This window comes from Ictalurus punctatus, chromosome 16 (genome assembly GCF_001660625.3).
Source record: "Ictalurus punctatus breed USDA103 chromosome 16, Coco_2.0, whole genome shotgun sequence".
NCBI classification, from domain to species: Eukaryota; Metazoa; Chordata; class Actinopteri; order Siluriformes; family Ictaluridae; genus Ictalurus; species Ictalurus punctatus.
The window spans coordinates 26,350,583-26,365,592 of NC_030431.2; the positions used below are offsets into that span (position 1 = coordinate 26,350,583).

General features: G+C 41.0%; 2 protein-coding genes across 3 annotated transcripts in view; both read right to left on the reverse strand.

The window, feature by feature from the left end:
* Positions 1-2,090: 2,090 nt before the first annotated feature.
* On the reverse strand, positions 2,091-5,654 carry nrarpa (NOTCH regulated ankyrin repeat protein a). The gene has a single exon (XM_017488666.3). The coding sequence runs from the start codon at positions 5,295-5,297 to the stop codon at positions 4,959-4,961; it is 339 nt and encodes a 112-aa protein (XP_017344155.1). The 5' UTR covers positions 5,298-5,654; the 3' UTR covers positions 2,091-4,958.
* Positions 5,655-11,881: 6,227 nt separating this feature from the next.
* Positions 11,882-15,010, reverse strand: part of exd3 (exonuclease 3'-5' domain containing 3) — a 47,486-nt gene continuing 44,357 nt past the window's right edge. For both annotated transcript variants that reach the window (XM_017488662.3, XM_017488661.3), the window contains 2 exons: positions 13,823-13,889; positions 11,882-13,105 (listed from right to left, as the gene is read on the reverse strand). In XM_017488662.3, the coding sequence (XP_017344151.1) occupies positions 12,762-13,105; positions 13,823-13,889 (411 nt within the window). In that variant the 3' untranslated portion in view covers positions 11,882-12,761. The remainder of the gene's footprint in view (positions 13,106-13,822; positions 13,890-15,010) is intronic.

Below are 15,010 nucleotides of genomic sequence, written 5' to 3' on the forward strand. Positions count from 1 at the left end.
GTGGTGAGTCTGAGGCACATGAAGAATCTATTAGGGGCCTCTGAGCTTCTGAGCTTCTGAGCTTCTGAGTTTCTGAGTTTCTGAGTTTCTGAGTTTGGGAGTTTGTGAGTTGCGCTCTGGGAAAGCGGCCAATCCCGGCACCGGACAATGGAAATCCAACTCAACAATAACATCCTGCCCGGCGGGAGGAGGAGGGGGGAGGAGGAGGGGGGAGGAGAGGGGAGCAGAGGGGAGGAGGGGGGGGGTCATAGTCTGTGGGTCTGGGATATTCTCCAAATGCATGCTGGGAGATCTGGCTACCTGCTACAGCACCGTGGAGAAAGAAAACGTCGGAATCTCAGATAATGATACAGCGAGCGCGAACACAAAACCTCGTCCAGTTTTTATTTCCTCTCGAACAGAACTTTCGCTCGATAGTACTCTGAGCACTCCACATTTTTCTCCAGATCATTCTTGTATTCCAACATCATCTCACTCTTTAGATCTGAAGATCCGTGAAGTGTCGAGACGCTCCGATCCAAAAAACCGTCTGACCTCAGTGAGGTTTCATCTCCTGCTGTCGTACACGCGCTCTGATTAAACGCGCTCAGAGACGTGAGGAAGAACAGAATGAAATACTGATGTTTGACTGCAGTATTAAACTCCAGGTGTGAATCAGGAATAGAGGTTCAGACGAGAGAGACGAGAGAGAAACCCGAACTCTGACACACTGCAGTAAAGTAGTTCTGGCTGCTTTTGACGCTTTCCTGAAGGTGTTTGGTATCCATGTGCCGTCAGAGACACACAGCTACCACGAGAAAAGTAGTTCCGTCTCTGTAAGGAGCGACTCGAACACATTGTCGATCCGCACTCGGATCGTTCTTCGGAGTGAGTTTGGAGGATTCGGGTTGTTCTCCTCGATGTACAGCAGGAGTTTAAATTCTCTCTCGCTCAGATACAGTGTGTAGAGATTAGACTGGAAAACTCAGACTATAACTTTACAGCGATGACCTTTCGTGACCTTTTGCATGCCTTCCACGTTCCTGTAAATGACATAATGGAATGCAGTGCAGCAATTCAAGGTCTCATTGCAATCGGCTTCGTTTCAGGGGTTATCCTGTGACCGTGTGTGTGTGTGTGTGCGTGTGTGTGTGTGTGTTATGTCTGCATGAGTTCACTTCTATAGAGTATGAGGACGTGTTAACTCGCCGTCTATCCACTCCTTTTGTCTGGGGGTGTTTAAAACTCATGAAAAGATATAGAGAGATAAAGAAAGTAAAAGCATGTGTGTGTGGGAGTGTGTGTGTGTGTGAGATGACTTGGTGTGATATTTACATGTTGTAGGAATTCCCCACCTTCGCTCTTAAAAATAAAGGTTCTTTAATGGTTCTTTACAGCACTATAGGTTCTACAAAGAACCTTCTTCTCGTCAGGAACCATTGATCATTGTATAGGGTTCTTGAGTTGAGTCGTATAGTTCTGAGGAGATTAAAGAAGTTCTTTATGTTTCATTAAACGTTCTTCAGAGCAGTGTTTTGGTTCTTGAAGGTATCATCCCTTAACAGGTTAAAGTGAAGCATATAGGGTTCTTTGTGGGACTGGGAAAGGTTCTCCTGACAGGCATCGCTCTTAAGAACCTTACTTTGGTTCCTTAAAGCGCTAAGTAAAGGTGTTTTTTTCTTTTAATGATAACATGTTTCCTGTGTTGCACTACTGTGAAGAAACATTTGTGCGTTTGTTAACGCATGGGTACATAGATGGTTCTCTAAAGAACTTCAGAGTAAAGGGTTCTCCTATGGCATCAAGCTGAAAGACCCTTTTTTGGTTCTAATTGGAACCTTTATTTTTAAGAGTGTTGTAGTAACGTATGTGCATCAGAGAAAAGCGAAATAAAGAAGAAGAAAAAAACCTCGACATGAAGGAATCTACTCTCTCAAAGCAAAATTACCCACAATCCCCTGCGCTCTTTTATCCAGACTATGAAAGGCGCAGGAGAAACGAATGACAAAAGGAACTAGTGAGAATGTGGACGGGGTCAGGGAGGCCCTCGACTCTTTCTTTTCACACGGAAAGAAAGGAAGAAAGAGAAAGTAGTGAAAGTGTCACAGTCACACCTTTTTTAAAGGTTTAATTCTTTACTGGCTTGTACACAAACGTACAAAACATATTACAGCACTCCGTCATCTGAGCACACGACATATCACAGTGTTACAAATGTCCAAAACAAACAAACAAACACACTCACACTCACAAATAAAATAGAGTCACTCACAATTTGTTCACGAGACGCAACAACTTGGTCCACAAAAAAAAAAGAAAAGAAAAGAAAATCCACTCTTTCAAATTCACTTTCACCTAAACGAGTCGCTTCGGCTCCCCATGTCATAAATGTTATGACAAAAATCAGAGCAGAAATGACCGCAACACCGTGCAATTCTTAACAATTGGTTGATTTTTTTTTTTTCCCTTTACAATGATCTTACCATCACATGTATTCTTTATTCCCCTTATACAGGGAGAGCACTTCGAAAAAGAAAGCGCCCTGGATTTTTATTGATATATTTCTATACATAAACATACACATACACTATATTATATATATATATATATATATATATATATATATATATATATATATATATATATATATATATACACACACATACATATATATAGACACAAGTACACAACTGACAATAAAAGAACCTGGAGCTTTTTTTGTGTCGTGTTCCTTTTTTTCTATTTAGAAAAAAAAAAAAAAAATGTTGACGCAAAGCCAACGAGTGAACAGTCATCAGTGCAACTTTAAAAAAACCTAAAAAAAAAAAACAACAACTAAAAATAATAATAATAATAATAATTTTTTTAAAAAAAAAGTTATCAAGTTTAAGACATGCATATTTAGTCTTTTATTCGGATCACCTCAGACTCTTGGTGTTACTCTACTCCAGGTTTTATTTCATTTATTTTATTTTTTACTTAAAGAAATGTTTTTAAGTCTAACCAGGGCTTATCAACGGGGCCAGACAAGCAAGAACCAGTTCAACAGCGGTATGCATTCAACACACACACACACACACACACACACACACACACACATTCAGGAGGTTTACAACTGCACATTTACTCCTCTTTCACTCGCTGTTGGCTTTAAAAACAAAACAAATAAACAACAAATCAAATGTAAATGAAAGCAGCATTGAAACACATCCGGCTGAAACTCAAACACAAACGCAGGTCTGTTTCCTCGTGTGATTTCTTGTGTTTTTTTTTTCTTAAATCTGAAGATTATTCATCCCTGCAATAAATCACACATCAGTCTTTCTTTAGCAGTATGTGAGTCGAGTGGTGCTCAGTAGTCTCTTGTGATCGATCTCTCTCTCTCTCTCTCTCTCTCTCTCTCTGCAGCCACAAATCCTGCAGTTACCCGAGCAGGCACGAGGGGGCGTGAAAAACAATCATAATAATAAAAAAACAAAAGAATAAAATAAAGGCTCCGTGATTTTTTTTTTTTTATGTGCAACAAAAACTCCCTGCATTTAATAAAATCAGGCCACAAACAAACAGGCGACAAACAAAGTTGAGCGTTCGGCTGACTTGCAAATAATAATAATGATAATAATAATAATCATTATGGTTTTTGATTGAGTTTTGGTTGTCGGAAATGATCCCGAGTGAAGATTAAAATTGTGGAGAACAGGCATTCAACAGGAAACGATGAAGGTTATGAGACGGATCACTAGGCTTTAAAAAAAAGTTGAATACTTTAAAGTCGAGGTAGCTGGTGCAGAGATCCATAACACACAACAGGGGGAAAGTGTGAGGGTCCTGAAGGTTCTGAGGAGATCAATAGCGTCCCGTCGATCCAACACACCTTTCTGATGTCATCGTGACGTCACACAGGTGTGTGGAAGCAAGCACGAGAACTATGCACTTTTAAAAAGAAAAGAAAGAAAGGAAGAAAGAAAGCTAGGACACAGAATGCCAAAAATATATATCTCCACATATTTTTGAGGGTATAAACGCAAAGCAGCTTGTTTTCCCCAAAACACGGATTAAAAAACAAAAAAAAACAAACATGATATATATGCATCATCATGACCATCATCATCATCATCATCATCATCATCAATGTACCTTCATAAATAAGAACCCCAGTCTGTATTTCACAGTGATGACCAGGATGTTAAAATTAAAGAAGGAAAAAATACTGAGAAGATGATCAACTCCAAACGCAACTTTCCTGACGTGAAAAGCGAAAAGCAGCAGTTTTTTTCTTTTTTCTTTTTAACACACACACACACACACACACACACACACACACACACACACACACACACCTCTATATCATCTGCTGTAGGCGACTGCAGGACTACTCTTATTAAGAAGTAAAGCTATTGTATACAGTACTTTAAACTTTACACCACTTGCTGTTATTTTCAATAATGTTTTGAATATTATTCAGAAATAAATGCTTTAACTGATTGCAAAAAAAAAAAACCATCTTCATCATCACAACCACATGGCATTTCAGGTTCTCAGAAACAGTGTTGACCCAAAATAATAATAATAATAAATTCCCTTTTTTCCAGCATACCTCAAGTGCCATCCGTGTGTGTGTTCTGATTTTTAATTTTTTTTTTTTTTTTTAAGTCAGTAACTTTGAGGAGCAACCAGTCATCCATCCATCCAGCAAAAAAAGAAGTCATTTTTTCTGATGTTTCTGACAATCAGGGCGATAAAAGAAAGGAGAGAGAGAGAGAGAAAAAGCTTTAGTACCAATGCACTTGCATGTCAGATCACTCAGGAGTTAGTTAAAGGACATTTGATCCGTTTGAAGCCCAGGTCTATAGCGCTAATTTGGTTTTAGGTGAATAAAAATGAGCCGCGATCTCTGAAGTTTTGGCCAGAGAGAGAGAGAGAGAGAGTGAGAGAGAGAGAGAGAGAGAGAGAGAGAGAGAGATGTTGCATGCCATGCATCACCGCGCTCCATTGGAGTACTTGGCCTTGGTGATGAGGTACAGCACGATGTCCTGGTGACCCCCGAACGCGGCGATGTGCAGCGCGCTCCAGCCCTCGCGGTTGGCGAGCCGGATGTCCGCTCCGAACTTCACCAGCAGCTTGACGAGCTCCAGGTTTCCATCGATGACCGACTGGTGCAGCGCGGTCTGGCCTTCAGGTCCGAACGAGTTGACGTTGAACTCACAGCTGCTCATGTTCTGCAGCAGGGAGTGCAGCTCCTTGGTGTTGCCGCGGCGCACCGCCTCCTGGAAAACCCGCTGCGGCGCAGAGCAAGTGGACACGTCCGCCTGGCTCATGGTGCAAATCTGGGGCGCGAGGATCACACCCTGCCTGGGCTCTGGGCGAGGAGATGGAGCTGTGGTAGGAGTGATGGTGGTGGTGATGGTGGTGATGGAGGAAGAGTACAGAAATGTGATATATCCCTTAAAGAAAAGAATGAAACCGCGACCCAAACGCGTAGAAGATCCGCAGAAGTGTCTCGATAGCAGCACCAGGTTTATATGGCAGATATTTCAATCTCAGCAGCAGTAATGTACAAGTTTATTTCCAAAATTAAAAAAAAAAACTCTGAAAAGAAGAACAGTTTCTTCTTCTTCTTCTTCTCCTCCTCCTCCTTCACCGCTCAGCCTACAAGCAGCTCTTACATTCCTAGCCTGGGTTCAAGAAGAAGGAAAGAAGAAACGCGTAATTAGGCTAACAAAGTGAACATAACTTAAAAAAAAAAAAAAAAACGTATTTACGATTTAATTTATATTTACACTTGCCTGTATGTTTGTTTGTTTGTTAGTTAGTTGTTGTATTTTTTCCCCCCCAGGACGGCTTGAGCGTTGCGACTCTTCCCACGCGCGCGCGCTCCGAGCGTGTGTACGTGTGCTCCTCTGCTCGAGCGGTTTCCCAGCCAATCTCTGACTGGCCAGAAGCTGCGCGCGCGCGATTATTTCAGACGCGCTCATTTGCATAACAATGAGCCTTTAGCGAAGAGATCTGTGCGGAGTGGGAGGAGCCGCGAGAAGCTGATTGGCCGAGGGATAGGGAGTGGGCGTGGTGTATTTGGCCACGCCAGAGAGGCGTGGTTTAAAAAAAAAAAAAAAAAAGCAGTGAAGCAGGGTGAAAAATTCTCACCAAATGCAAAAAATTCAAATAAAATAGCCTAAATAAAAATAAGAAATCACACACCCTAAGAACGAGTGAAGTATATTATTATTATTATTATTATTATTATTATTATTATTATTATTATTATTATACTGAAAAAAGACACTAATGATTTGTATTAAAATGTCTTCATACAGCTCAATGCAATAGTTTGTCTAAAAGAGCGGCGTGAAAATATCAGCTCCAATGTTATTCCCTAATAACCTTATATCCATTCTTTGCCTTTATAACCAATGTCAACCTCTCCATCCATCCATCCATCCATCCATCCATCTTCTATACCGCTGATCCTACAGGATCACAGGGAACCTGGAGCCTATCCCAGGGAGCATCGGGCACAAGACGGGGTACACACTGGACAGGGTGCCAATACATCACAGTCAATCACATACACATTCACACACCCATTCATACACTACGGATACTTTAGACACGCCAATCAGCCTACCGTGCATGTCTTTGGACTTGGGGAGGAAACCGGAGTACCCGGAGAAAACCCCGGGGAGAACATGCAAACTCCGCACACACAGGGCCACGGTGGGAATCGAACCCGTGACGCTGGAGGTGTGAGGCGAACATATATTTTAATATTTTAATCACATAGAAACCAAGGAGCAAGACAAATTTTCCTGTACTTTTCCTTGTTACGTCTACGATGCATCTGTTCTACCTTTACTACGTATCTTTTACCTGAGAAGGTCCATGTGGTCCACGTGACGCCTGTGCATCCCCTAAAGATCCAGGCTGTTCCCTAACTTATTCTAAAGCTAAAAGAAAGGGCTCCATACTAAAAGGTATAGCACAAAGCTCTAACAACAAGGAAAAGTACAGTTTGTGAGTCTACCTTTATTCCAGACTGTATGCAATGAGAAATTGTGTTATTTCTCTAAATACACATGTGCAGTGAACCTTCTGGAAGAATTCAGCGCGTGGTAACACTCACAATTGCAGGCTTTCAGGGGAATTTATGTGCAAAAACAAGAGAGCTCTAAATCGGTTTCAATGGTTTCTATAGCTTTATCTGTGTCGCAGCTGTTTATAGTCACAGGAACCTAAACAACAAAAAAAAAAAACTTGCTCGGCTTCCGGTGAGACTGCAGGCTGAGGTGCGCGCAGAGTCACGCGCTACCGTGGGAACAGAACAGACACATACAGCCGCAATTTGGCGTGGAAAGCACACACACACGCACGCACGCACACACACACACACGCACGCACACACACACACGCACGCACACACACACACACACGCACGCACGCACGCACACACACGCACGCACGCACACACACACACACACGCACGCACGCACACGCCGTTTGCACCGTATGGCCGACGCGGTAGCCGGCTCTAATCATTTACCGCAGTAAAAATGCGACTTTTCTTTTCCGGCCTGACTGAAACTGTTCGAGTTGTAAAATCTCAACAGCAGTAACAGCTCCGTGTCGCCCACCGTTTGGTCTCCTGAGATAAACAACTCACCAAATCCAAAAAGAAACGAAGCGCGACTTTAATTAAGTTTTAACCAGAACGCACATAAAACCGAAAAACCCCCAGTTAAACTCCACACGTCCTCTCTTTCTGTGCCACAACTTCACACTTCACAAACATCTCTGACCCAGAATCACTGACTGAAATAAAACCAGCACATTTTAGGTTGTGGTTTTTTTTGTTCTTTTCTCTTTTTTGCTCTCATTTTTTTCTATTCAGTGTATAGGTAACTTATCTCACTTCCATTGTATTAAAGTGCTCTATATATGTGCATATTATATATTGGTATATTTGCAAAAATCTTCTTTTTTTCTTTTTCCAAAATATGCAACAGCAATGCTTTCCTGTAAATACTCAGAAAAAAGGGTACTTAATCTGTAGGCTATCATTCCTTGTCCCTAAGGTACCATTAAGCATACACATGTATGTAGAAGGGTTCATAAGGTTTACCTTTACTCTAAAAGGTAATTACAATCCGATTAGGTCATTGTTAAAGGTCAGTAGATCCATATTTCCAGGTGAAATATACATATCCATGGAAAAGTACAGTTTAGTACATTTTTTTTCTGATAGTGCAGGATACCTGCGGGAAGTAACCTGTGGACAGTGTTTAATTAAGATTAAAATAATAATCTAAAGTGAACATTTCCTGTGTCGGTCACTACACATGCTAGAAAAATAATAGTGTGGAAATGTCCAATATGGAGCCATTTGGGGTTCAGCTTTTGTTTCACAGCTTGAGCAAAAGGTGCAGGTATCTGTCCTGGCCAGTGGAAGAGTGAACGAGTGAGCAATCCCTCCCTCTTTCTGTGCAAATATTTTACAACGTGCCATTACAGAGACATAGATTAGCAGACGGATTTTTAGCCCTAATCCTGTTGGGTCTGTCAACACAGATGAAACACTCTACTACAGTGTCAGTTCTGACCGTTACCTGCTTACAAGCCCCACCCCTTCCATTCTGTGGTGCATTGTGGGTCAGGTTAGTGAAAAAAGAATCCATCACTCCATCCTGATTCACTTGCATATCAACATTTATAATCAACCCGTGATCTTCAATCGTGGAAAATATTAATTTTTTGGTCTATTCTCTTTGGTTAAAAGGTTCCTTCCTGCACTGCGATTTAGCCCTCTTGTCATCTCAATCTAAAGAGAGCGATGCAGCGGCGCTTTAGTCCATTAGTCTGTCCAGACCTCTCATCGTCAAAGCTTCAACTTTCAGGCTAATAACACCATTGACGCCATCACGCTCGCCCTCTCGTAGATCGCTAATTAGCCGAGTCGAGTCTCTGTCGTAACTTCGCGTCATAGCTGCATTGTATTCTGGGACTGAGTCCAAAGTTTGCACCAGTGTCTCCACTGCTTCTCTTCTGGATTTGTCATTAACATTACATTTAACATTTTAGGAGCTAACAATGAAATCTAACTGAGAAAGCTGAAAATGTTTCTACTATTATACATCATTTTAACTGCGCTAGCGATAACAGTGTCCCTCTGAGACAACAGAGCAACACTAACGTCTCACTAATTTCACAATAAACATGTTTCCTGTTAGGGATAGATTGTGGACCTTACATTCCTCACAAAACAGATTCTTCTGGTTTTTTGAAGAATCAAGGTGTCCCATAATAATAATAAAATAATAATAATAATAATAATAAGTATTATTATTATTAATTTTTTCTATTATTATTAAGTGTATGTATTGAACATAAAGACAAAAAAGGCTTAGACACATAATGTGAGCAATGCTGCTAGGTTCTCCAGGTTTTTACACTTTCTTCAAGGATTTCACCCTTATTTAATTAAAGTCTCTTAAGTTCCTAAAAAGGTTCTGGTTTGTAACCCTTTATCACTGGGAAACACTGTTGTGGAACCTTTAAGGGTTCTGGATTGTACCTTTCTGTGTAGAAAAGTCCCTTCGTTTAGCCTATTTATAAATCACAAAAATGTACATAAATATGATCACTTCCTAAACCTAGCCAATGAAATCAAACACATGTCCGTTTTTTGTTTTGAAGAAAAAAGGCATTACAAAAAAGAGTCGCTTATAACGTTAAAAAACGCTATTTTCAAACAGCCGCCATTTTTTTTCACTGAGAGACTTTCTCCTCAGCGCCTCAGAGCTAAAGGTGCGCGCGCGCGGGAAGACATGGAGAGGGGGCGTGGCCTCCACAGCTACTGACCTGACATTGAAGAGGATTCTGAGGAACGCAGGTGACGTCAGCGCACATGGGCGGGGCCTGGGAGGCCCGGCAGCTACCACGTGTAGCAGGAGCGTGGGAAAGAGGCGAGCTTTTCTTCCCAGTGAAGAAAGAGAGAGGATCGGGTGACAACGGCGCAGAAAAAGGCCAGGCTGATCCGGGACAGGGGCTGAACCGAGCTCACGACACACACACACACACACACACCTCACTAGCTTATTTCAAGTATGGTGCAAGCGATACAGTTACAGCAAATACTTGGATGCTTATGTTCAGGTTTAAAGAAGGAACATCATGTGTAGATTGTTTTGCTGGATGTCTTTGAAAAGCTCTCTCTCTCTCTCTCACACACACACACACACACACACACACACACACACACACACACACACACACACACACACACTTTGGAGAGAAAATCAGTGTTGAAGAATCTGTGCAGCCCATCCTGCTTTCCTGTTTTCAAGCTTGCAAAACAATCTGGCAAGATTCAAGTGCCAAATGGCTTCGATTCAGCTCTTACAACAGTTAAACAAACATGTAGGACATAAATAAACTGATAGCTGGCATTTCTCTTTCAGATCATAACCCATTAAACACACCGCTGATTCAATACACAGCACGAAGAACGTCAGAACTGCTGAAAGAGCTAATGATGGAGGAAACCCTACGAATTGTGATTCTCCATGAGTTCCTTTACGTAGCTGCGGGTTCTTCGTTCCTTAGAGCGCTCTGATATTACAGGGTTCTGTCTATAACCTTTAAGGGTTCCCCTGGCCCTGGAGGAACAAACGAAGAATCCTTGAGACCTTTATTTTCCTCAATGTGTACCTTGTCGAGGAATCACACACATTTCACATGTGGAAAAATGATGTGGAAAAACACGTGAAGTGCATTTCAACATGTTACACCCTGGAATTACGTGATCGATAAAATCGTGTGAAAATAGATCAACTGTGTGAATGAGGAAAGAAAAGAAAAGAAATAACGTAAACCAGAACTTCATGAAAGAGCGAGAGAGAGATCTTTGTTGTTTAAAACAATGAGACGTAATCCACCTTGTGTAAAAAAAAATTAAATAAAAAATCCACTCAACGTGTCTGTGAACGATCTAGGAGATTTATACATACAATAAATAGTCATGTTGGAGGTTATGGGAGTTATTCACGTCAAAGCGATAAGTTTCGGCATACCGCTTGTAAATAAAAAAAGTTTACCTTAAATAAATAATATAATTATGTAAATAATGTCATTTATACCACTGCATTAAAATGTAGTGAAATGATTGTATAACTGCTGTAAATAATATTAAAAGGTGTGTAAGATCTGGAAATTTACAGGGTTCATTTTTTTTCCACAGACACCTGCAAAATGTTTTCTTTTCTCCGGTCCTATTAAAATTAAAAAAAAGAAAAGAAAGAAAAGTAAAGTTTATGCGATTAGCTGATAAGATGTTCTGGACCAGTGCTATCTGCACATTGAGCTCAAAACCATTTTGTGTAAACAGAAGTTGTGCTGAAATGATTTTTGTCTGTGGGAAGAAAGCACCGGCCAAAAAAAATTGGGGTAAATAAAAGCGGATAAAAATACAATACAGCAGAGTTCCCACACAGCAAAGCAGTCCTGTAATACATTAATAAATAAATAAACAAACTAATGAATAAATTAATTGAATCATTAATTCATTTATCTGAGCATGACACAGCGTTCATGGGTTTTTTTGTTTTTTTAAACCACCTTTTTAAAAATCTTTGGTTAAAATCAGTCTCATGCTGCAACTTTTATTTCCTGAAAATATTTTGCCCCAGACCTAAAAATTGAGGAAGGAATGAACATGTAAAGTTATATTTATGATTACGCCACAGTTTGTGTTGCAAACCACATCGTGCTACTTTCTCACAGATGTCTGAAACCAGAACTCGGTCATGGACGCCACTCACACGGCCTGTTTTCTTCGTTTTTTCTCCCCTCATATTGCTTAACACTCTCTCTCGACGGATTTCACGAATCTCAGTTATATCTCACACACACACCCAGGGTAACGTTTATTTCATAGATAAAGCTGTTTTAATCATATATAATTGTTTTTTTTTCTTCCCTCAACAGGGCGTATGAAACGAGCAAAACAAACAAAAAAAAAACGTGAAATTAAAAAACTCGTAAAACAATTTTATAAAACAATGAGGCATCGCTAATGATCTGGTGCACGCAGAACGACTCAGCCACACCCGAAGACTGTTATACACGTGAACTGGTGCGGTCTAAAAACAAAAACCCAGTCTATAAAAACAAAATGAACAAAGTTACACCTTATGTACATGATGGAAGCAGAATAACGAACGCTGGCACGCTCACGTGTCAGTCGTAGCACGCAGTTCTGTCGTTTCCTACAGAACAGAGCTGACAATAAATCCTAAAAAACAACAAAGAAAAAAAAACAAACCTAGAATTTTACCATAAAACATGTGAGTTATTGGACTTCACAGCTAGTTTTCTTTTCCAGATGTGAACATGAAAAAGTAAGGAAACTTCGCAAAAGTCTTGAGTGAGCGTTACTTAATATTTAGCAGCTACGACATTTTTTAAACGACCAAACACACCACAATCCCGCCCACTTTTTGACCCGAGAGGTCAAAGTTCACCTAGAGAGAATTATCACAAACTGAAAACGCAACCACGAATGCGTTTCACGTCGGACATACGACGTCCTTTCCCCTTCAGTGAGCCGCGTTTCCGTCGGACGGATTTACGTTTAGATTTCGCTGGAAAAGAAAAACAGTTCTGTTTGAACGAAGAAACCGTAGAAACGTGTTAAAACCGTATACGGCCGTCCTGGGACTCGAACTCTCAACCTCCTGGTATTTGATGTAATTTCTGTGATTTTTTTCTCCAGCCCTCAAACGTCGGGACACTCAGTGCTTCCTGGCCGTGGTGTCTTCATCGGAAAGGTTCAGAATGTCGTGGAACTGAGCGAGAGCCCGGTCGAAGTGGGTTCCCTCCCAGAACACTTTCCCACAGCGCGTGCAGATGAAGTACTCGGGGATGCGAGGGAGCAGTCCGGGCGGAACCGTCTCCAGCTGCACCTCGGCTCCGCCGCCGAACCTGAAGGAGTGAGCGTCGAGGGCGGAGCGAGGGGCCCAGCGGCAGTGAGGCGTGAACGCGGGCCCGTCCGGGGGCCTCGACCTGTTATACTCCACCTGAGCGCCGCACTGATTCCCCCAGTCGTCCTGTTTGGGCACCGTGTCCTGAATCAGGCCTGAGAAAGATCACGGCAATTTTCACTTTCTTTTTCTAGCATTTTCCCTCGTTTTCCTTGTTCTCTCGTTCATTTCCTTTTCACTGCGGAAGAATATTTCTTTCCTTCTTTCCGACAAACACAATGTTTCCTTCCTTCCTTCTTTCTATACTTTTCACTAATAAAAGGATTTTTCTTTCTGACAATTAAAGAATGCTTCCTGTCTTTTTTCCTTTCTTTCTTTGCTTTTCAATACTAAAGAATCTTCCTTTCTTTCTGTCGATTATAGATGTTTCCTTCCTCCGTTCGCTTTTCACTACTAATGAATCCTTCTTTCTGATTATAGAATAATTCCTTCTCTCCTTCCTTCCTTCTTTTGTCCTTTCTTTCTACACTCTTTCTTTTCTCTGTCTGTCTTTCATTTTTTCTTTCTAAGTTTGTTTATTAAAATTGTATTAAGGAGCTCCATCCTCAACCCCTCTCTCATTCGCTCTACACTTTTAGTATTATTAATTGCTTATTTTTGAAAATTTCAAACGAGAAAAACATCTCATTCTTGCTCTGTATTACTCCCCAGCTTTTAAAACCTGTTCATACACACTTCATATTTATTTGTCACTTCTACCATCAACCCTAATGACATGATCAAAGCGTGTGCACCAAATTAACAATCTCTTGCTAAATGAATTAATCGGAGTCGTGGTTAGGTTGCAGACAAACACTGGTTTACTAACTCACCTCGTCTGTTCATCATACGAGTCATGTCTTCTCTCGGCAGCTTCAGGTACTCGTCATTATTGCACGCCTTTAAAGATAAGAAAAGAAAAATCCATGAAAGTTACGGCAGTAAAGTGTGTTTAACAGTATTTTATGGTTTTAATGCGTCAGAATGTGTGGAGCTTAAAACCCAAAACTTTCTATACAAATTCCTCATAAACAGCGTAAAAAAATCCAAACAATCAAATCAATATTTTGATGTTACTCTTTGTCTTTAAAAATTCAGCAGTTCTCTAAAATCCAAACGTTGAAATTAAGTAAATATTTAAAACGGCAATGTTTAAAACAGTGACCTTTAATGCAGTGATGTTTAAAGCGGCGATGTATAAAGCGGCGATGTTTAAAGCGGCGATGTATAAAGCGGCGATGTATAAAGCGGCGATGTTTAAAGCGGCGATGTTTAAAGCGGCGATGTTTAAAGCGGCGATGTTTAAAGCGGCGATGTATAAAGCGGCGATGTTTAAAGCGGCGATGTTTAAAGCGGCGATGTATAAAGCGGCGATGTATAAAGCGGCGATGTATAAAGCGGCGATGTTTAAAGCTGCGATGTTTAAAACAGTGCTGTTTAAAACATAAAAGTTTAAAAGTGAGATCTTTAATATGGCAATGTTCAATACAGTGATGTTTAAAGTGTAGATGTTGCCGGGGTGAGAGCGGTGTCATAAATCTCACACACACACACACACACACACACACACACACACACAAGAGATGTGAAGATAGTGGATGTGTCTATGTTCACACCCCTGTGTAGCTTTTGTCTCATCTATGGAGTCTCAAAACAACCGGCTCCTGTGTGAGTCACACACCAAACCCCCTCCCCCTCCTCCCCCCCGGCCCTCTTACAACACTTAACTGCTAAAAGCCTCGTCACGCTGTCTGATTCCCACCCTGACACTCACACAGTCTCTCTCTCTCTCTCACACACACACACTCACACACACACACACACACACGCACACACACTCTCAGGGCTTCTGGTCACTCATTCGTTTAACACCCGAGTTCAAATAATTCTCTCAGAATTTATTCTTCCTCTCTATTTTTTTCTCTTTCTTTTGACAGGAACCCATACAGGAAGAGAATATGGAGAGAAGATATTTACATGGAATCATTTGCAGATTTTTTATTTAAATCTTTAAGCAATTT

What these genes read in the sequence shown, in the direction of transcription:
- nrarpa (XM_017488666.3), bottom strand. Translation starts at nt 5,297, where the DNA reads ATGAGCCAGGCGGACGTGTCCACTTGCTCTGCGCCGCAGCGGGTTTTC.